General features: G+C 43.4%; 1 protein-coding gene across 2 annotated transcripts in view; it reads left to right on the plus strand.

Moving 5' to 3' along the window:
- Positions 1 to 2,771: 2,771 nt before the first annotated feature.
- LOC132865873 (zinc finger protein 345-like) overlaps positions 2,772 to 22,223 on the plus strand; it is a 53,025-nt gene continuing 33,573 nt past the window's right edge. Inside the window, exons 1-3 of one of the 2 annotated variants that reach the window (XM_060898384.1) lie at positions 2,772 to 2,875; positions 16,081 to 16,252; positions 19,830 to 20,101. In XM_060898384.1, coding sequence (XP_060754367.1) covers positions 16,093 to 16,252; positions 19,830 to 20,101 — 432 coding nt within the window. In that variant the 5' untranslated portion in view covers positions 2,772 to 2,875; positions 16,081 to 16,092. Of the gene's footprint in view, positions 2,876 to 8,506; positions 8,577 to 16,080; positions 16,253 to 19,829; positions 20,102 to 22,223 lie in introns of those variants that run through there. The other variant, XM_060898385.1, reaches the window with a different exon arrangement.

Raw genomic sequence — 22,223 nt, forward strand, 5'->3', positions numbered from 1 at the left:
GTCTGCAACATCTTATCAACTGTTTTCCTCAATGTTGGCTGAGAGAAAATTGCAAGTCTATAATGATCTGCTAAGACTTTGGTCCCAATCCAGCTGAGTTCAGTGCTATTTGGCTTGAAGAATTCTCTGCGATTCCAGAAAAGGTTAAAATTGTCTATGAAGTTCATACCAAATAAAAAACAAGTTTTTCCAAGCCAGGTGTTAAGACTGAAGAGTCGAGTAAATGCAAAGCTTCCCCTTGCAGGGAGTGGGCCACTGATAAAAGATTGTATTCCAGTCTTATAGAGATCAGAAAAAAGTTTTCTGAAATCATCTTGGACAAACAGCTGTTCTCTGAAAACATCATTTGCTCCCACATGCACAACAATATGTTTGATAGTTTTATGCTTGGACATGAGCTTCAAAATGCTATCTTTGGTGTCAGAGATGGATGCATTTGGAATGCAGCAAATAATCATCCCATGTCCTTTTAAATGTCTTACAGTGGAATCACCAAGAACAAGGGTTGTGGGATCCGGTGGTGTTACGAGCTGCTTTTTGCCTCTTCCCACAGCTCTTCGGTTTTGGTGCGATCTCTTTTTATGATGTTTGTCCGCCTGAAAATTCCGCTTCCACATCCCTGAGGCATTCAAATTTGTTCTGAAGCTGTGGATTTTCCATAGGATTGTAAATCCTATTGTAATTTGTAGACCTAGCTCTATTTCTAATAGCATGGCTGTGGAGCATGGGTTGCATAGTATCAGAACGAGTTGGTGTTGAGGTAATTACTCTTCTGTTTTTTTTTGGTGAAGAGAACTTGTGAAGACACATTAAAGAGGTGGCAATGAGGAAGACTTTATATTGCTCGCTGGTAAGATGGCAGCTTGAGTATGCCTCCAGTGTATGGTCACCATACACTGTGAAACATATCAAGCTAATTGAAGATATTCAATGTAGGGCAACAAAGTTTATTCTGAACTATCCAGAAGACATGTGCTACACTGAAAGACTCTGAGTACTTGAGCTTCAACCATTGGAGAATAGAAGGAACATCACTGACCTTATTCTCCTATACAAGATAAGAAACAACTTAATTGACACTGACCTCAAACAGCACCTCCTACCTTCTGCATCCTCCTACAACACAAGGAACTTTGACAGAAATTGTCAGCCTCAACACCACAAGCAAACCTACTACAGAGCCACCTTTCTCCCAAGAACAGTTGGTCTCTGGAATAAGCTTCCAACTGAAGCTAAGTCAACGAAATTGAGACTATCGCAATTTAAGATACATGCAATTAGCTACTATCATAATCAACTGTCACAGTACAAACCTCATTAACTCTTTACTTGACTATTGAACCCTATTTTATAGCCCATAAACTTTGATAATTTTGAAGAATAAGATCAAATTATATAAAGACTTATATATATATATATATATATATATATAATTTTTTTTAAATTTATAGCAGAAAAGGTTATCAATTGGGACGAAAGTCCTGGAGCTTCCACCTGTCACAAGATTTAGTTTTAGAAATTTTATCATTACCTGCTTCTAGTTTCATTTTATTTCTGTGAAGATTCTCAATCATCCAGGTCATAGTAAACTGTGGGTGGTAGAAATGGGCAACTGGACTTGCTTGAAAATTCTTGAAAACGTTTCACCTCTCGTCCAAAAGGCTTCCTCAGTTCTGTCTGACTAATAGGGAGTGTCAGATATTTATCTTCTCCTGGATCAGAATCAGAATTCTGATGACCAGCTCATCTAAGGTGTCATTGAGGCATCATTGAGCCTCCAGTGACTCACACCAACATGATGCCTCAATGACACCTTAGATGAGCTGGTCATCAGAATTCTGATTCTGATCCAGGAGAAGATAAATATCTGACACTCCCTATTAGTCAGACAGAACTGAGGAAGCCTTTTGGACGAGAGGTGAAACGTTTTCAAGAATTTTCAAGCAAGTCCAGTTGCCCATTTCTACCACCCACAGTTTCATTTTATTGTAACTGTATTTATATATTGTGACAAATAAATAATAAAAAAAGATGCTGGCTTTATGTGCCTCATAGGAGTCTTTATTATTCCAGCCCCACAGAATTTTAGCTTCTGGCAGAAAACAAACAAAAAAACCCCCAATCCGGACATGTTCAGAACAACCAAATGGGTCCAGGCATGCAACATTACACTTTTTAAAATTACATTATAATTGTTAGTAGAAGTGTGTGAGGGTTAAGTCAGTATCTCACTGGGCTGCGACAGCCTGCGACTAGTTGGAGACACAACAATTGTGATAAAATATATGAATTAGCGACAATTTTCATTTGGAATCACACTGAATTGATATTCACATATTTTATCGCAATTGCTGTGTCTCCAACTAGCCGCAGGCTGTCGCAGCCCAGTGAGATACTGGCTGAAGAACTCGCACCTCCTGTCTCACGGAAACTGACTTGAGAAGGGTTCGTGACAGCTTTGCGACACCAGCGATGCATTTGCGGCTATTTTGAGAGAAATTTTGTCGCACTAATTTTTTGAACATGTTCAAAATATCAGCGATGAAGGAGCGACACTTTGCGACTCATGCGAGGAAATTGAGAAGCCCCGCGAATGTTTCAAGACACTTTTGAAACTTTCTCGCGCATGACGTTCGCAGGCTGTCGCAGCCCAGTGAGATACTGGCTTTTGGGTTCGGCTGGGATAGGCGTACTCCACCCTGAAACTCCGCTCCAGTCCAGGTGGTGGCGGTAACGCGTCCAGTAGCTGCTTCTCCAACCGCCAGAAAACACTGGAGAAGAAAAAAACGCTGCTCGCTTGAGCCGCTTTAGCCCCTCGAGTTATAAAAATAAAAACACGTTATTGTGTCTGGCTCTGAGGATTTAAAACCCTGAGGTAAGTTAAACTGAAGGTGTGTGGTCGAATCCCAAATATATCTCCACTTTACTGTTTTAGGAACTCCGTTCAGTATGAAATAATGCCGTGTGCACCCTAGATAGTGCACTATTTATCCACTCAGGAGAGAGTTGTAGTTTGGCTAACCTGTTTAGTTGTATATTGAAAGTATTTAAATCTTCACTTCAAGTTCATTTCCATCACGGGTTATTTTTTTTCCTCTTTCTCTAAATTGCGACTTCCTTGCAATTCCAACTTTTTATTTCTCAAAATTTCAACTTGATTTCTCAGACTTTTTGTTTTCCTCGGGGTTTTTATTTATTTTTTTAAATTATTATTATTATTATTATTATTGTTAAGCTAATCAGGCAGAATCACCCCCTCTGCAGTGTGTTGAGCAGAAAGCTTTACACACTGAAAATGAAAATGGATGAAATCATAGGGGACTGTTTTAGGCATGGTTTCCCGAACCGGGAGGTCTTGTTGTTAGAAGAATCGTATGGTGTTGAGCTCGAAGCCTCTGATCCCTGGAGAGAGAGAACTGTGTCTAACAATTAGCTCTGGCAGCAATGAAACCTCTTACTTTAACTCAGGGCTGGTTTTATACGCAGGGCTTTATAGAGTGCTCCGAGATGATGCTAAAAATAGTAACACTGCGGTCTGCGCGGCCATCTTGGAAGTCACTCGCTCCAGAGCGCTCTTACGCTACGTTCACACTGCAAGGCTTAATGCTCAATTCCGATTTTTTTGTGAAATCCGATTTTTTTGTGAGGTCGTTCACATTAACAAATATATGCGACTTGTATGTGATCCTCAGTATGAACGAAAAGCGACCTAAAAGTGTTCCGCATGCGCATTGCAGGATACGACGACGTCACACGCAGTGAGCATGGCCAGTGTTTACGGAAGTAAAACCGCCCGGTTGCAGTATGACCCATCCAATCTAGCTTGAATAGCTGTATCCCCCCAAATGGAAATCAGCTCCCTAACCTCTGCGTCCTTCCATTGAGAAGATTCAGAACCTTCACAGCCCGAAGCATCCCTCACATTGATGTCATGCGCAGGGGCGCAGATACGTTTTTTGAACTGGGGGACAAAAAACTGGGGGGGACAAAGCTGCCAACAAACCAACCCCGATATGCCTGTCAAACTTGTTGTGGGTTACTATAGCAACCAAGCTCGAGCTCGCAACCTGTGCAGTCTGCGCAGCTCAACCAACCGAATATCAGTCTTTGTTTTATGTGAATTGTTGCAACTGTGTATACACTGCTGTGCACCTCAATAAACCGAATGGTAATTAGTCTTTTGATTTTTCCGTGAGGTTTGCCTTATGCAAAGTGTGTGTGTGTGGGGGGGGGACCGAACGAAGTGAATTTAAATCTGGGTGGGACGAATCCCACCCGTCCCCCCCTCTATCTGCGCCCGTGATTATGCGCCATGTTGTTGTAACTTTTTTTGAGAGACCCACCGCCTACTTCAGCGCAGAATAGTGACGTTTGTGGCTTGTTGATGACGTGTAAGTCGGATGAATGCGACCTGGCGGTTCAGACTGAAGTCGCATATGAAAAGAGCGGATAGGAATCGGAATTAGGACCACATATCCAAACGGCCTGGGTCGGATTTGAAAAAAATCGGATCTGTGTCGTTCATATTGTCAATAAAAGATCGGATACAGGTCACATATGGGCGAAAAGATCGGATTTGAGTCACTTCAGCCTGCAGTGTGAACGTAGCCATAGAGTACACATCATAGAGTACACATTCACCGATTCGTTTCCGCGTTAGAGGGCTTAGAAGCTTGGATTTTTTAAGAATTTAGACATCTGAAGTGATGGAGCACTACTGTGAAAGTTTGGATAAGCAGGCACGGGAGCGTTATGCTGAGAAGGTACGTTTCATTGGGAATGTAGATCCATACACTGTTAGTGAGAAGGAATGGAAAGCTGACCGCAGCTTGTTGCTGCATGTGACATACATCGATCTTGTGAACTATCTAGTGTTTCACCCAAGTCCATTTTGTGAACTAAAGCATGTGTACATAAACATTACTAGGCCTAGATCTTAAATGCCATTTGATGCAACAATGCACTGCAGTAGACATAAGCTACCTAATGTGACAAGTATATCCATTAATCATTGCTGAAAGTACATAGAAAAGATAATAGTTTGTATCACATTTATTTTAGTAGCTATGAAATTCAAGACAATTTAACCTACCTGTCACAAAGTGATCAGAACAAATCCGGATACAGTCAAGTTGTCCTAAATTTGATCGGTTAATGGCAGCCAGCCACTCACTACGTTTACATGCACATAGAGAGAATCGAATTTCTGCCGTTGCTCAACTGAAATCGAAGTTCAAAATGCCATGTATACACCTTAATTCGGCTGAAATTGAACCGAACTTGATTTCTCGGACTCGAGCTACACGACCTAGTTTATGCGATTTCTGCCGAGCTACTTTGTGCATGTATACCCTATCGAGCTAGTTGTCGAGCTACTTCCGGAAGTGACGAGTGACGAGACCACAAGCGGGAAACACAACAGCCTCGGTCGGCATGACAACAGTAGTAGCGAGCAGCAGAAGAGGTCAGGAGGAACAAACGAAGAAGAGAAAATGGCGATGTAGAGCTCTCTGAAGTGTGGGTGGAGCACAGAGGACGGCAGGACAAAGCTTCTGGTACTAATAGGCTTTTTATTGTCAGACTTTTCAGTTTAACAGCCTACTTTTATTCTTGAGAGAAAAACACGCGCGCGCGCTGTGTTCTAGTCCCGGGATGAGCTGTCCCCTCTGCTCTCCCTCTGCCTCCTTAAATAGGGCGCGGTTACTGGGAAGACACACAAACACAGGTTAATTACCATCAGGTGTAGTGATTCTGCCACTCACCTTCCCTGGCTCCGCCCTCCTGTCACAGACCGGCACTTGACCACGCCCCCACTGCCACAGGCAAGCAGAAACGTGCACTTCTGGAGCAATGAGGAGACAGAGTTCATGCTCATTCAGCTTAAGGAGTTGAATATATTAAAATTCATGGACGGGAGAAAAACGCGCAGTGGAGAACACGGAACTGATAACTTTGTTTACACTCTTGAATAGCTCTTCTTCATGACGACAACCGGAAGTGTACCAACACGATGGGGCGTGTTGCGCCACCTGTGGCTCGGGTGCACAATGCACCTCACACTATAGCCCGATTTCAGTGTGTGCATGTAGGATTGGATTTCTCTGGCACCCTGCTGGGACCTTCAGCTCGATTACCGACAGCAGCTCGATTTGGATGTGCATGTAAACGTAGTCACTGTCATCTCCTCCGCTCGCTTTTCTCCTGTGCTGCAATTCCCTGGTTAGTCATGACTTTAGGGAGTCTGTGGAAGCTTTTGCCACCCTTTTCCCCCCCGGCTACTACAGCCAACAATGACGCACGTATTCGGCATTGTCACGCCTTTTTGCTTCGCTGAACAACAACAATGCACTGACACAGCCTGACCCAGGCGACCTTTGACTTCCAATATGGCCGCCGCTGGGTTTGCGCTGACCTCGAAGCACTCTATTAGGCACTGCAAACTCTTCTTCTGCGTGTTTTTCCTTCTTCTTCTTAAACTTATTCATCTTCCGTACAAATTTCGAATAACCCAATAACCGTACATCGCACACAAACAATACATCAAAACGTGCGGCTTGATCGGACTTGGTGTGCTATTACTTTGTTCAGCATTCTACGATTTGTGACGTAGTCGCGAAAAAATCACGCAAAATTTCCCATTAATTTCTATGGGAATAAATGAAAGAAATCGCACATTTTCAACGTTTTTCAAACATCCGCTGCTCCTAGAGACTTGATTCAAACTTTAAAATGGAGACAAACTTCTCCTGTGTGGATCTGGCATTCAACTTTTTTGCTAGGTTCTATACTTTTTGATCAGTCACAGATCAATTGCCATGATCAATTCTGGAGAAATTCAGACTTTATAATGAGTGTCTATGCAGTCGAGCTAGAGTGAGCTAGAGTGTACACAGCTTTAAAAAAATGCTCTACATTTCTCTTTAAAACTGTGTTTTCAGCCACAAATTTCACTCTACCATTTTTAAACATTTTTTAACATAGTTAGTGGCCAGATTTGGTCTCCTAGTCAATGCCAAACCAGCTTCACTGGGAGACCAAATTTTAAACCAAGTTATGTCTTATCATTTGGTTCAATCAGTTGCAATTAATTAACCAAGTACCATGTAAGTATACATTTAACAAGGATCTGTGGTTGGTAGAAGAGAGCAACTGGACTTGCTTGAAAAGTCTTGAAGACGTTTCGCCTCTCGTCCAAAAGGCATCATCAGTTCTGTCTGTCTAATAGGGAGTATCAAGTATTTATCCTCTCATGGATCATAATAGAATCCAAATCAGAATGCTGATGGCTGCATTGAAGGTGGCTGATAGATGTCATAGACACCCACCTCTGTTCACTGATGGTCGTTCCAGGCTGACAAAATTGAACGATCCTCTCTGGCTAAGATGTCTGCCAGTTTTCTGGAAGTTCTCTCATCCTCCCGCACTAGTCGAAGGGAACTCATCCCAAAGTGTGTAGAAACATATCTGTGAAGATACTCAGTCGTCCAGGTACATAGTAATCTGTGGTTGGTAGAAGAGAGCAACTGGACTTGCTCTCTCAATTTTGTCAGCCTGGAACGACCATCACTGAACAGAGGTGGGTGTCTATGACATCTATCAGCCACCTTCAATGCAGCCATCAGCATTCTGATTTGGATTCTATTATGATCCATGAGAGGATAAATACTTGATACTCCCTATTAGACAGACAGAACTGATGATGCCTTTCGGACGAGAGGCGAAACGTCTTCAAGACTTTTCAAGCAAGTCCAGTTGCTCTCTTCTACCAACCACAGATTACTATGTACCTGGACGACTGAGTATCTTCACAGATACATTTAACAAGGAAAACGAAGATCTATGTTATAAGATATACACACAAGATCATGTTGGTTAAGAAAAACAAAACTAAAATTTGGTTACTGAGATGGCTGATGTCAGAATCCGATGTCATTACTGTGTAACTTTGAGTGTCTTTGACATAACACAAGGGCAAATACAGCCCCAATTACATACCGTATAACGGCGCCCAAATTACGGGCTTGTCAAAAGGCCCAAAATAGAACTTACGAAAATCGCCCAAATTAGAAAATATCCTGTTTCATGAGGGTGGAGAACCCAAAATATTTTTAAATTATTGTTAAATGTAATTTTTTTGCATATATATTTCAATTTGTTGTTCAGTCGCTTCATAACATGAAGTGAACATGAAATGCGTCTAGCGATTACCGTAAACCATGTCTGAGTCTGACGTCTGAATGTCATAAAATATACTTCCTTTGTTTATGTTGTGAAATTCTCAACGATTCATGATAACACGTGGCTGTCGGTTTGTGATACTGTTGATAGTATATTAGATTGACAAGTGGTCGTCATGCCGGGTCCTGGTAGACCTAAGACAACTGGTAAATCACATAATAAGAACAGCAGTTCATATATTCATGGAAAACGCGCAATCGATGGCATTATTAAGTCTACAGGCGGGGGAATGGGGAGGTTTATCACACGACAGAACAGTCAGAAGACATCAGACGATATTGTTCACAAGGTCGAGGTCATTGACTTGTCGTCTGCAACAGCTGCCTTACAGTTGCCAGGTACGCTATGGATTTTTATGACCTATTTTATGAGGGACTTTTATGTAATCTGCTTTGTACCAGCTTATTTTTAAATTTAGGTGAAAATTATTTTTATCCCATTTATGCCCAAATTAATTTATACCAAATTATATTGGAAGTTGAATTGAAATAGATGTGTGCCCAAATAGATGCTGTGATCATAATTAGGCTTACAAAATATTTTAATCTTTATTTATTCAGAATGTTGGAGAAAACTTTTGACTTTTTAGATACAGCACTACTTTATACTTGCACATGATTATGTAATTTGTTATTTTTATTGCTCGATATATTTTATAATTGGTTAAAAAAAATTACTAAATATGATACGTCAAAAATTTTCGGCATGCTACGCGTGAAAATAGTAAAAAAAAAAAATTTTAGGGTCGCCATGGTGCCCAAATTAAAAACCTGTCTTTGCCCCTGTAACATTTGTGCTTGGTAATTGCTCTTGATAGCTGTGTAGTGACTGTAGTGTGTTTGTCTGTATGGTGATTGGTGAACCATTTTGCATCACAGAATATGCCACAGCGGTGCAGCCGCATGGACTCTGTGGCCTGTGATTGTATTGCCCAAACCAGTTGGTCTCCTAGTGGAAAATCCTTAAAAAATGCTCTACACACATAATTTTCTCAAAAGTTGGAGTCACACTTGTCTTGATTCACGTGATGTGTCTACCTAAACGATAGGATTTACAGTTTTCTCACAAGAAGCCTCAAAGTGACAGGTTCACAGCCCAACTGCTCCATTGACTCCCATTATAATTCCGACAGTGCTTTTACTACAAAATCAGAAATGTCAGTTGTTTTCAACTCGCTCTGTTGTCCACATTTTTTTACACTAGGGACAAAAAAATTACATCAATGTGTTAATGAGAGCCTTGTAGCGCTCAATGTGAAAGAATTTTGTGAATACCTCCTTTCATTTTTGTGTAAATCGCCGTTGTTCGAGGAGAAGGAAATCTGAGAAAAATCTCTCTCTGCCTGTAATCTTATGTCTCTGCTCTGCACCTGAGCACCGTCACCAAGGCAACAAGCTCCAGTCAGGGAGCAGATGGGGGAGGGGCTGCTCTCTCTCTCTCTCTCTCAAACACACACATGATCATAGCATCGGAGCATCATAGCAAGTCACACATTCACACAGTACAGTACAACTCCTGCAATAGCGACTGCTACGCCCACTGCATCACTCTCACGATTTCCCACAGGGGAATTGTCTGGTTAAACTTATTCATTCAGGGATGTGTTCTCTGTCCCTTACTTTTTATCCTTTATACAGATATGTATAAGAGTGATCTATGAAAACAGGCATATTTTAAAATTTGCAGACGATACCGTCATTGTAAGTTTGTTACACAATAATGAATACAGCTATGGTCCAGTCTTGGAGGATTTTATTAGGTGGTGTGATCTTTCTTTCTTGGTGCTTAATACATCCAAAACAAAGGACATGATTATTGATTTTAGAAATCAGGCTCCAAACCATGATCCCACAGTCATCAAGGGCCAATCTGTTGAACGCGTGGATAATTACAAGTATCTTGGGATTGTCGTTGATGATAAATTGACTTTTTTAACAAGAACTGCGAAGCAGTATGCAAGAGGGGACATCAGCGGTTGTTTTATCTTCGGAAATTGTTCCATTTTAACATTGATAAAACTATGCTGACCCTATTTTTTCATGCTTTTACTGAGTCATTGTTATCTTTTGCCTTCGTGTCTTGGTTTGGTAATCTGTCACTACAGGACAAAAACTCCCTGAACCAAATAAATGGGTTGGGTGGCTAATTGGGAAGCCTCAACCCACCATGTCTTCTCTTTATGACATGGTTACAACGTAAAGCTACCTGTATTCTTACAGATGGCTCACACCCTTTGCATGGTGAGTTCCAGCTCCTTCGCTCTGGTCGTCGTTTTGGGGTCCCTAAGGGAAGGACAAAACGGTACAGAAAGAGCTTTGTACCAACAGCAATTGTATTGCTGAACAGTAAGGCCCAGAGGTGAATAATTTTGTTCATACTGAACAATTGATGATGAAGCACTTTTTAAAGATCACACTTTTAAGGATTGTATATGAGCAATTCCAGCGTTATGGACGTGACACTTGAACTCAAAATGGCAACAAATGACCCAGTGCATGTTTTATTGTCTCCCAGTATTTAAACAGGTGTTGCATATTTTAAGGCTGTACCATACTGGAGAAGTGATAGAACAAGAACAATTCCCATAGTACATCTAGGGCATGCCAGAAAATGCCAATAAAAGATGCGTTATGGATGTGACAGAAAAAGTATCACTTTTCTTGGGTGACTGTACATTTTTATCAAACTCTGAAATTATAAACCTAATGTCAAAATGGAGATATCCATTTGATAGAGAGGGCCAAGGTGAATATTCAATCTTTAAAATATTTTGTATTTCATGCAGAGTTTCGGAAGGAAAAGTCAGCGTTATGGATGTGACGCGTCTGAAATAGACATGGCATATGTTTAGAAAATCAGCAATTTAACCACCATAACCCTTTGAAAAACTCTCTAAATATCAGCTAAAACTATCAAAGTTCTTAAATAATATTTAGGATGGCTATTGTTTTGCTGTTTTGTGGATTTTAGCATACATTTCTGTGGCTTGTGGCAATAATATAGAATTGTACATGATCAAAGTTGGTTTTAGCTTGGGGTTTACATTATAAGAAAGAAAGACTGACAGTGACATATTAGGTTGGTTACAAATTGGTTCAACTTATTCACATCTGTAAAATACAGGCCTAGGTGATATCTCTGGGAGTGGTTTTGATGTATTACATGTTGCTTTATTTTTGCATGGTGAGGTTGACATTTACATGGAATTGCCCATATGTTAGGATGTGTGTACTGTTGTTGTCTTGTCTGTTACAATGTATTTTACGTAGCTGTTATTTTGTATTGGGATCGCTGAATTCCTGCCTGCACAACGAATTTACCAGTACTATGGTATGGTACAAATAAAGAAACCTTGGACCCGCCCTCCATTCTCAAACTGCCGCTAGGCAATGTCCCCACTGCCACATACCCCCACCGGTCGACTCGGGCCAGGGAGCCATCCATCCTGCAGTGGACTCCCCCTTCAATGGAACAGGAAGTCTGCCACCACCATCTGTGCCCCGGCCTGTGGACCACCTCGAATGTAACCATGTAACCTCCTGGAGGGTGAGATACCAATGGGTGATCCGCACATTGGCATCCGTCATGTGGTGGAGTCACTGGAGGGTCACGTGGTCCGAACAGAGAGTGAAAGGGCACCCCAGCAGGAAGGTGAGGACTGCCCACTTGATGGCCAGGCACTTCTTTTTAATAGTGCTGTACATACTTTCGTACATCGAGAGCTTGCAGCTGATTTACAGTTCTTTGCTCTCCACCTTCTGGTATAAAACGGCCTCCAGCCTTCTGTCCAATGCGTCTGTCTGTAAAATGCAGGGGAGAGAGAAGTCAGGGGAGTGTCAAAGTCCCCCCCCCCCACACACACACACACTTTGCAGCTTTTACCTTGGTGAAAGCCTGTTGGCACTACTCCGTCCACTGGACCAGATCTGGTGCTCCCTTTTTAGTGAGATCAGTCAGTGGGCTGGTGACATCTGAATAATTAGGTATGAACCTAGGATAGTAGCCAGCCAGCCCCAGGAACTGCTTCACCCCCTTTTTGGTCTTGGGCCTCGGGCAAGCCGCAATCGCAGCAGTCTTGTCAATTTGGGGATACACCTGCCCATGACCCAGATACCGTACTTCCACCTAGAGGTCTGCGTGGGACAGAATTTTCAGTCCTGCTCCCGCAAAGAATTGATTTTCAGTCCCGCTCCAGCCCGCGCCTGCCATATTTTGTCCTGCTCCCGCCCCCAAATCCCGCATGATGCAGACGTTCACGTTATTTCCCACGAAAGTTCTTGTCATTGGCTTGGGGAGTTAAACATGCTGAGCTTAGCTGAGTTCTCCACTGACCGATCCTTCATTTATTGTAAGTTTATTGTTTAGACACTGACATTCTGCTGACACATTCCAAGTTGAGCGCTGCATGCGCTCATGATTGACAGCTCTCGCTTTGATTGACAGCTCTCGCTTTGCGCACTCGCACTCCCACTTCCGAGTCTGTGGCGTTATGATTCCAACCGCGATTTCATTCTCCTCTCATATGAAGTGCTGCGCAACCACAACCAGCTCCTCAGATTATACAATGTCTATTTCTAGTTTTAAATTGAACAATCTGTGCGATACACAGTCCTTTTTAATACTTTTTAATACTTAGGACTAATACTCTTGACTTTTTAACAGTAAATGTACCTCTTTTTAAAGCAGCACTTACTTCTGAAGCACTGTGAGCTTCACTAGAGGAGCTCTGCTCTTCTGCCATGATCGGAGATCTCAAACACGGAAGAGCGGAAAGGAATCGGAAACGTACGCGAGATTAGACCACATCCACAAATTTAGGCATCTTAAAATGTTTTTATTAATGCCAAATAAAATATCCAGCACAAATTATGTACGATAGACATAAATTAATAATTTATAAATTTTATTTTAAACATGTTTTTAGTTAGTGGGACTACAGCTTATCACCTCTCTCGCCCGCGCCTGCATTGTGCACTCCCCCTCGTGCCCGCAATGAGCTTTCAAAATTTGTCCCGCGCCGCACTGCTTTGCGTCGGGTCCCGCGGGAGTGCAGGGCTCTACTTCCACCCACCCAATTGCACATTTTTTTTTGGGTTAGCTGTGAGACCCACATGCCTCAGTGACTCTAGGACAGCCCTAAGGTGTTCAAGGTGCCGAGGCCAATTATTGCTGTACGTGATAATGTCGTCAAGGTACATTGCCACATAGACAGTGTGGGGATTGAGGATATTCTCCATGAGCTGCTGGAATGGGGCGGGAGCCCCAAATAACCCAGAAAGAAGCGTGACAAACTGGTGTAATCCAAACGGTGTGGAAAAGGCCATTTTCTCTCAGGATAGAGGAGTCAAGGGGATCTGCCAATATCCCTTTGTTAAATCCAGTGTCGAATAAAAGTGAGCAGCATCTAACCGATCAAGCAACTCATCAATGCGAGGCATTGGGTATGTGTCGAATTTAGACACCACGTTGACTTTTTTTTTCTATAGTTTACAAAGAACCAGACCCGATCTATCAGTCTTGGGTACCAGGACCGCCGGGCTGCTCCAGTCACTGTGTGATTCCTCAATCACAGACGCGGAAGGAGAATACGGGAGGACACCACTGGTGCGGTGGGCCAGCTGTGTGGAGCCAGCCCCCGTCTCTGTGGTGGGGGAATGGGGTGGGGATGGGAAGAGAAGGGAGAAGAGGCGACCCATCCGCCTGCTGTCGGAACCGGCATCAGATGGCCCTCCACCAACTTGATGGCTTGCTCCAGGGACGCTGAGCGATGACGCTGGACCCAGTCTGCCGTTCCTTCCGGAAGTTGAGCGATAAACTGTTCCAGTGTCACCAGATCGATGATCCTGTTAGTGTCATGGTCTTCCACCCTCAGCGCTATTGGTCGAATGCGAACGGCCGGCTGACCACCTCCAATGTCCGTGTCCAGAAGCACTGGCGATGTTCCGGAGAGTGGCCGACACACTGCAGGATGGCTCTCTTCAGGTCAGTGTATATGAGCTGGCTGCCGGCAGCGAGCTGCTGTGTGGCGGGCTGTGCCTCGCCAGTCAGGAGCGGAAGTAGGCATGCCGCGCGCTGCTCGACTGGCCACCCCCACACTTAGGCTGCTGGCTTGAAGTGAGCAATTAAAGCCTTCCGGATCGTTGTACGGGTCCATCTTTGTGAGGGTGCTGTGGGGAGGGTCCGCTGCGGTCGAGGTCCCCGACAACACAAGCAGATGCCGGTACGCTTGGCGATCTTCCTGCTGGGCAAGTGTCAAGGCTTCAAAGCATTGCTCTTGTTCCTTACAGAGGGCGGTCAGCGCTTGATTCTGGTTCTGCTGGGCAGTAGCGAGGGCATGGATGAGATCCTTCAATGGGGAAGACTTCATGTGGTGGTTCCCTTCTGTACTCCCGGGTTTCAGCACCACTCTAATACGTCCCTCATGTGGGTGGAGTACAGAAGCATGGCAGGCGAGTGATGACGTTCACACACACCTTTTTATTTTCATGTTGTTTTTCAGCTTTAACGTCCATTTAGGTACACAGACATGTGCGTACACAGTTGTGTTTTGGTCTGGGGAAATCTCTTCTCTCTGCTCTCTCCCTCTTTTTCTGTTCTCCACAGTCACTGCAACAAACGCGCGCACACATTTAATTGACAACAGGTGCATTGACTTTGCCACTCACCTTCCCTGGCCCCGCCCTACATTCACAAACTGACACTAAGGGCCTCTGCATGCTCTTGCGACAAGGCTTTCGCAGATAGCTTTTCGCAGACCGTTGTAATTTATCGTTGAGCGGGGACTAATAGGCGTGCGCGATGTTATTCACTGCCACAATGCAAGGGGGCGCGAAGTCGCGAAATCCCTAGGAGTAGTTGGTGGGTGTGGTTAGTGGAGTGTTTATCCTCCGGTTACTTATAATTATGCTTATAATGACTAGAACTGGAGTTGTATAGATGTACGTACTTCCTCACTTCCTTGATCAACTGCTTTTCGTGCTGCTCCATCTTTGCTTGTGTTTTTAAAAATGGCGGTCGTGAAAACAAACCAAACCGGGAAAGTAAGGAAGCGGAAGTGCGTGTACAGCGGATATAGAGTGGACCAATCAGAGCGCTCTTGTCTGCGACACTGTCTGCGGTGGTCACAATTTTTGGGAGGTGCGAGCAGAGCGTCTGCGGGGGGGCTTCGCAGACGCAATCTGCGAGGACTGGGTTGTCAGCATAAATTGGCCTTAAGCCACGCCCCCACTGCCACAAATGCGTTTGAAGTTCTTCATACCAACTGTCCAGGTTTTTGTGTCATGCTGAGATAATCATTATAAAGAATCGCGATGCCTCCTCTGCCAGTTAGACCAGGCTGGTGTATATAACTGCAACCAGGAGGACTAGTTTCATTTAATGCTACAGACTCCTTTGGTTTAATCCATGTTTCTGTTTAAACACAGTACATTAAACTGCTGATCAGTAAGAAGTTCATTAACGTTTTGTGCTTCAGACATAAGAGAGAAAATATTTAAAAGTCTTACCTTTTACAGTAGGTCAAAGGTGCTGGCAGTGGCTGTACAGTCAGTATGATCTAATTTTATATTAATTAGATTATTAGAACAAACTGTGAGTATTTCTACTTCTTTGTATAGCTCGGGGAACAGGCACAGTCTCAATGTAATGGTACCTGTGTGATGACTCTGTGCAGGTAGCAGGCAGACAGTTTAGCCTGTCCGTCTGCTCCCTGGCCTTGGCTCTGGATTGTCGTGGATTAACTAGGCCTGTTCTGAGACTGAGCTATGCTGCGAGAAATGAGAGCAGCATCTTCCCGAGTGGGATGGATACCGTCCCGCCCTAACAGATTTGTTTGATCCTTAGCTGTGTGAGGACATGAAAACAGAGACATCCATGGATGGAGAGACCTCAGAAGCCTGTGTGAAGAAAGAGGAGATGCTGGAACTGAATATCTACAGCTATGGAGACGATCTCGACAACCCACCTGAAGGTCTCTCCGTTAAAGTGGAAGATCCTGACGATAAAGACTATCTCTGTAAGACATGAGGCCACTCTGGTGCTCAGTAACACTCACTGTTGATTCTACCCTGCACACTATCTGGTGCACTAAAAGTGCAATACAGTACATTTGGCATGTAGCCTCAGTCTCTCTTATAATTTTAATCAACAAATTGACATTGAAATTTAGATTTTTTTTATTGATTAAAGTATGAGCTTTGTTTATAGAGCATGTAACATGGTAGCGAGGAGTGAGAGAAACTTTATTTGTTTTTGTTTATTTATTTAAAATACTTTAGTCGTTATAAACCGAGGATGTTAACCTGAACAAAAAAAGCATGGAATATCACACGATGGGTGTGTATTAAAAAAATCTATGCTGCATGGTTTTATTTTCATATTACAGCATGGCCCAAAATGTATGATTCCCCTCAAACCATAGTGATTTGCTTGTTATTGCAATTTTGAATTTATTAATGAATGGCACATTCAATGTTTAATTTGTTTCTGTTTACATTTAATGTTGCAGAATGCCTGTCATTCTCTCCAGCCACTCCTGTGTTTTATTCTGAGACAAAACAAAAAAATGTGGGATGTCGTGTGACTGAGAAACCAGAAAGCACAAAGTCCTCTGTCCTGAAGACTCTTCCATCTTGGGAAACTTACTGACTGATACCTGGGTCTCCTTCCATAAATGTTAAATAAATGTGTCCTAACGTCTTCACCACATTAGAAGATTATAGTCCCCCCCCCCCCCCCTTTCTTCCACCCATTTGTCGTCCAGTGTGGTCACCTGCTAGTATCCACCCGCTAGCCAGGTCTCTCTAACCATGTGAGTGAAGGCTAACACGTACTTCCTCCAAGACATGTAAAGCCGTCAAACTCCTCTTTTTCAGTTGCAGCTCATGCTGTGTCACATGATAGCAAAACACCTGGAGGACAGTGTTATGTGCTCTGTTCCCCACATGCATAAACTCGCAGAAGATCCCAACCAGCTGTGATTTAATAGGGGACAGAGAGTATGCCCCTCATTATGCCTCTGGAATGGAATGTTCAATAAGAGACAGTGGGTGTGAGAGACAGGAGTCCAAATACACGGATTTCGGGGCATCACAGTGGCGCAGCTCCGGGGTCCTGGATTCGATTTTAAGCTCGGGTTGCTGTCTGTGTGAAGTTCTGCAAGTTCTCCTCCCCGTTGGACTATTTATTTATTTACTTACTTTCTTACTGTGTGGACAGAAGAAGAAGAAACTTTTTGTCACATGCACATTTGAAGCACAGTGAAATTCATCCTCTGCATTTAACCCATCTGAAGCAGTGAACACACGCGCGCATACACCCAGAGCAGTGGGCAGCCACACCAGAGCGCCCAGGGAGCAGTCAGGTACCATGCTCAAGGGTACCTCAGTCCAAGGCCGCCCCATGTTAACCTAACTGCATGTCTTTGGATTGTGGGGGAAACCAGAGCACCCGGAGGAAACCCACGCAGACACGGGGAGAACATGCAAACTCCACACTTGCCGGCCACTGGGTTCGAACCCAGAACCTTCTTGCTGTGAGGCAACCGTGCTAACCACTACACCACCATGCTGCAGTTAATTTTGTTTGTACCTGCATGTGATTTTCATAACAATTTGGGAAATTCTGTTCCCCAGAAGATAAGCAAACAAGTAGCTGAATTTAAAACAACCCTGACCAGGCAAGTCCTAAGAGAATACTGTAAATACATCATGCAGTGCCACAGTCATGTTAATGAACATTCGTTTTATTTTGCCCTGCAAGCTTTGTATCTGACCATTTGTTTACTCCCGCAAGGAAGTAAAAAAAAAACTCATACTCGTACCCAGTACTGGCACAAAATATGGAAATGCCTAGGAAAAGATCGATTTTGCATACTTAATCCATGCAAATGACATCAGAATCTGCACTGAAGGCAACTGAAATGCATTATGAAGATACAGAGACACCTTTTAACCACAATTTTATACTTTAACCATGAAAACACTAGTTTTGTCCATCGTTGTGTGATAAACATCATAAAAATATTGGAAATAGTATCTCTTTTTGTTTAGTTTAGCCCCAAAAACCACCTTAATCACTCCTTGTTGGGCAATCCTACCATGATATGCTAATTATTCCACAGGTGAAAACCATTAACTAAATCATGTGGTCTCTACAAATAATTCATTAGAAAAAGTATTTATCCTCTGACTACAGCCAGGCAACAGGCAGAAATGGCATCAGAGAGAGAAACTACAGAAGAGCAGCATATTAGGATGAAAGTTTTGCGGGAGGAGGGCCATTCATAATGAGCCATAGCAAAGAAACTGCATGTGACCCACAGTGCTGTCTGGAAATGCCTCAAGCATCACCAGAAGACTGGGAACTTCAAGAACATTTCAGGCAGAGGAAGGAAGAAAAAGTTGACTAAAGCTGATGTCCAGTATCTCAAGACTACATCCCTGCGAGAGAGGAAGAAATCCAGCAAGGAACTGGCACAGGACCTCCAAGATGCTTACAGGCAAGGATGTCTCCCCACACCTGGTTAGGAAGACGCTCTCAGCAGAAGGCCTCAAAGGTCATGTGTCAGTGCGCAAAACTTTTGTTGAGAGGTGGAAATAAGCAGAAGAGCCTTAACTGGGCAAAAATTCACAGGAGTTGGACTTCTGAGCAGTGGAAAAGGGTCATGTTCTCAGATGAGAAGAAATTTTGAATTATTTGGCAACGCTATGCAACAGTAAGTCAGGTGCAGAAAGGGAGAAAGATACAAGGCAAACTGTATTTCTCCCACAGTAAAACATGGCGGTGGGGTCCTGCAAGTATGGGGAGCCATCACCTACAATGGAGTTGGTCATATCTACAAAATAGATGGGACCTTCACTGCTGACAAGTACAGACAAATCCTCATCAATCATGCTGTGCCTTCTGGAAGAGCTCTCATTGGCAACAACTTTATCTTCCAGCAAGATAATGACCCAAAACACACAGGTGGGATGGTTAAACAGTGTTTACAAAACAAAGAACAAGATGGCAGCTTGGCAATTCTTGATTGGTCAGCCCAAAGTCCTGACATGAATATAATTGAGCAAGTCTGGAACTACATGGAGCGAGAGAAGGTGAAAAGGGCTCCTTCAAACCTGCCACAGCTCTGGGAAGTGTTGCAAGACATATGGAGATCAATTCCACTTGATTTTATTCATAAACTTTGATAGCATGCCTGATCTTGTCAGTGCACTTCAGTGTCAAGGGGTTCCATACCAAATATTGATATTTTAGAATGATTTACCTTGGTTACTTGTAACATTTGTTTATGATAAATGTTTAGTTTATTAAGAGAACTTGAGAACAAAAGGTCAAATTGTGGTGTTTTGTCATTTTGGTAGGTGTTTCCTTATTTTTTTTGCCAATACTGGTACTTTGTTGTGTCCTGTTTGATCCCAGTCCTGATGGACACCTCTAGTCTCAACCAGATGCTCAGTGAACCTTACTGGCAAGCTTTCTTAGGATAATCTTTATACAGTACTAATGTACTGTATACGGTCTTAGATAGACACACACAGATTGCACACACATTTGGGTGTCATTTCTTCCTGTTGTGTTTTCTCTACTCCTAGACTGTGAAGTTTGCAAATCCTTCTTCCTCAACAAATGCGAGGTTCATGGACCACCCCTCTTCATCCCCGATACTCCTGTTCCCATGGGAGTCCCTGACCGAGCCAGACAAACAATTCCTCTTGGGCTAGAAATCCAGAAGTCCAGTATTCCTGATGCCGGCCTGGGAGTGTTTAATAAGGGGGAGACTGTTCCAGTAGGTGCACACTTCGGCCACTGCCAGGGAGAGCTGGTGAACCGAGAGGAAGCCAAGAACAGTGGAGACTCCTCAGTTGTGAGTTTGTCATAAATTTTTTTATAAAGATTGTATATTTTTATGTAACAAAATATGATGACTAGATGAAGGTAGCTCCAATTAATATCAGTTTCTTCCCTGCAGATATGTGGAGTAGTGGTGTAAATCGCAAGTTTGAGCACAACGTGGTCCGACATCGGTTCTTTTAGCCAGTGTGGTGGACAGTGTGGTGGAACTTGCCTGTTAATGAAAATACTAGTAACACCTCAGTGCTCAAGTTGTCTGTGTCTATGCGTCAGCCCTGTGATGACCTGGCGACTTGTCCAGGGTGTACCCCGCCTTTCGCCCGTAGTCAGCTGGGATAGGCTCTAGCTTGCCTGCGACCCTGTAGAACAGGATAAAGCGGCTAGAGATGAGATGAGACAGTATATACCTGGTGTGCTGTGAGACAAAGTGAAGTGTGCTGTGGAATTTTGAGCAACCCCATGCATTTTCATGCAGGCTGTACTTTTTCATTAAAAATGTTTGTAGGTAGTCACTTTTACTTTTTTTTATCTAAATGGCCTTTAATTCCATTTTGAAAATAAATTTGGCTCCAGGGATGAGGATTATTATTGTCGCGACCAGAAAAGGCAGTCACTTTAGTTGTTGCCAGTTCCACAGAGCCTTGCCAGAGTGCAAAGGCTCATGGGGCTGTTAATGTTAAAGCATGAAGAACATTAGGGGCTAAATAGCAATGAGCCACCTTGACCAAGACTCCTGCAGTAATTGACCACCTCTGTCCAGTATTTCTGATAGGCATGTATCTTGTAGTAAAATAAAACATCTAGAACCATGTTATGTACAGAGCATAGGATGTCACATAAGTCAATCAGTCCCTGTCCCAGTCCACCATCCCACCCTGCCTGAAGTCCTCTACCATCTTCCATTGCCAAAAAAAGACTATTAGCAGCCTGAATGACCACTGACCAGTGGCACTTACTCCCGTCATCATGAAGCGCTTTGAGCAGCTGGTTCAGACTTGCATCATCTCAAGTCCCCCACCCATGTTAGACACCAGTATACTTGTAGAGCTAATGGGTCTACAGAGGATGCCATAGCAACAACTCTCCACACTGCCCTCACTCACCTTGAGCAGCAGGAGAGCTATGCTAAGCTGTTCTTTGTGGACTTTAGCTCAGCATTCAACACCATTCTCCCTCACAGACTGGTGTCCAACCTGACAGACCTGAGACTGTCTTAATCCATCTGCCTCTGGATAAAGGACTTCCTGTCTGATTGCCTGAGCAATGGCTCCCCACTCTTCACCCTCTAGTCAAGTCAAGTTGATTTGTATAGCGCTTTTAACAATAGACATTGTCGCAAAGCAGCTTTACAGAATTTGAATGACTTAAAACATGAGCTAATGTTATCCCTAATCTATCCCCAATGAGCAAACCTGTGGCAAGGAAAAACTCCCTCAGACGACATGAGAGATAAACCTTGAGAGGAACCAGACTCAAAAGGGAATCCATCCTCATTTGGGTGATAAGAGACAATGTGATTCTAACATTTTTAACATGAAATCAGTTTTGTTGATGTTCTAACTCTTCATTGATGGAAACTTGAGTGTGAAACTGTTCATGACAACTGCAGTCCTAAAGTTAGCAAGTCAGCTGTAGTCCTCAGCCATAAAAGCATTACTGTAAGAGTCCAGAGCATCTTCCAAGTGTGATTTTCAACTATCCATATGGGGTCATCCTCCACAGGAGCGACGTGATGAGACTCCAACCAGATGTAGGGCATCAGAATGGATCAGGCAGGTCTGAGGAGCAGAAGAGGTCAGGATTGCCATGTAACTCAGAGGGACAGATGGGGGGAGGGGGAGAGAAAGAAAGAAAGCACAGGTTGTTGGGTATGGCCAGTGTCACCTGATGAGTAAGAACAGTATACATTTTGCACTGAGTACAAGCAGGGACTCCGGCAACTAACTATGATAGCATAACTAAAAGGGGAGAGCCAGAAGGTAGCACAGGCATGAGGGAGCCCCAGGACATAAAGCAGCAGCCACGACAGGATCAACAAACTCGAGCGAGCAAGCGAGTGGGGAACTGACAGCATCCATACATCCCAGTTTACCAAAACACTTTGTCTGAGGACCCTCCAGATCTACTTCTTTCCC

The sequence above is a fragment of the Neoarius graeffei genome, chromosome 18, assembly GCF_027579695.1.
Source record: "Neoarius graeffei isolate fNeoGra1 chromosome 18, fNeoGra1.pri, whole genome shotgun sequence".
NCBI lineage: Eukaryota > Metazoa > Chordata > Actinopteri > Siluriformes > Ariidae > Neoarius > Neoarius graeffei.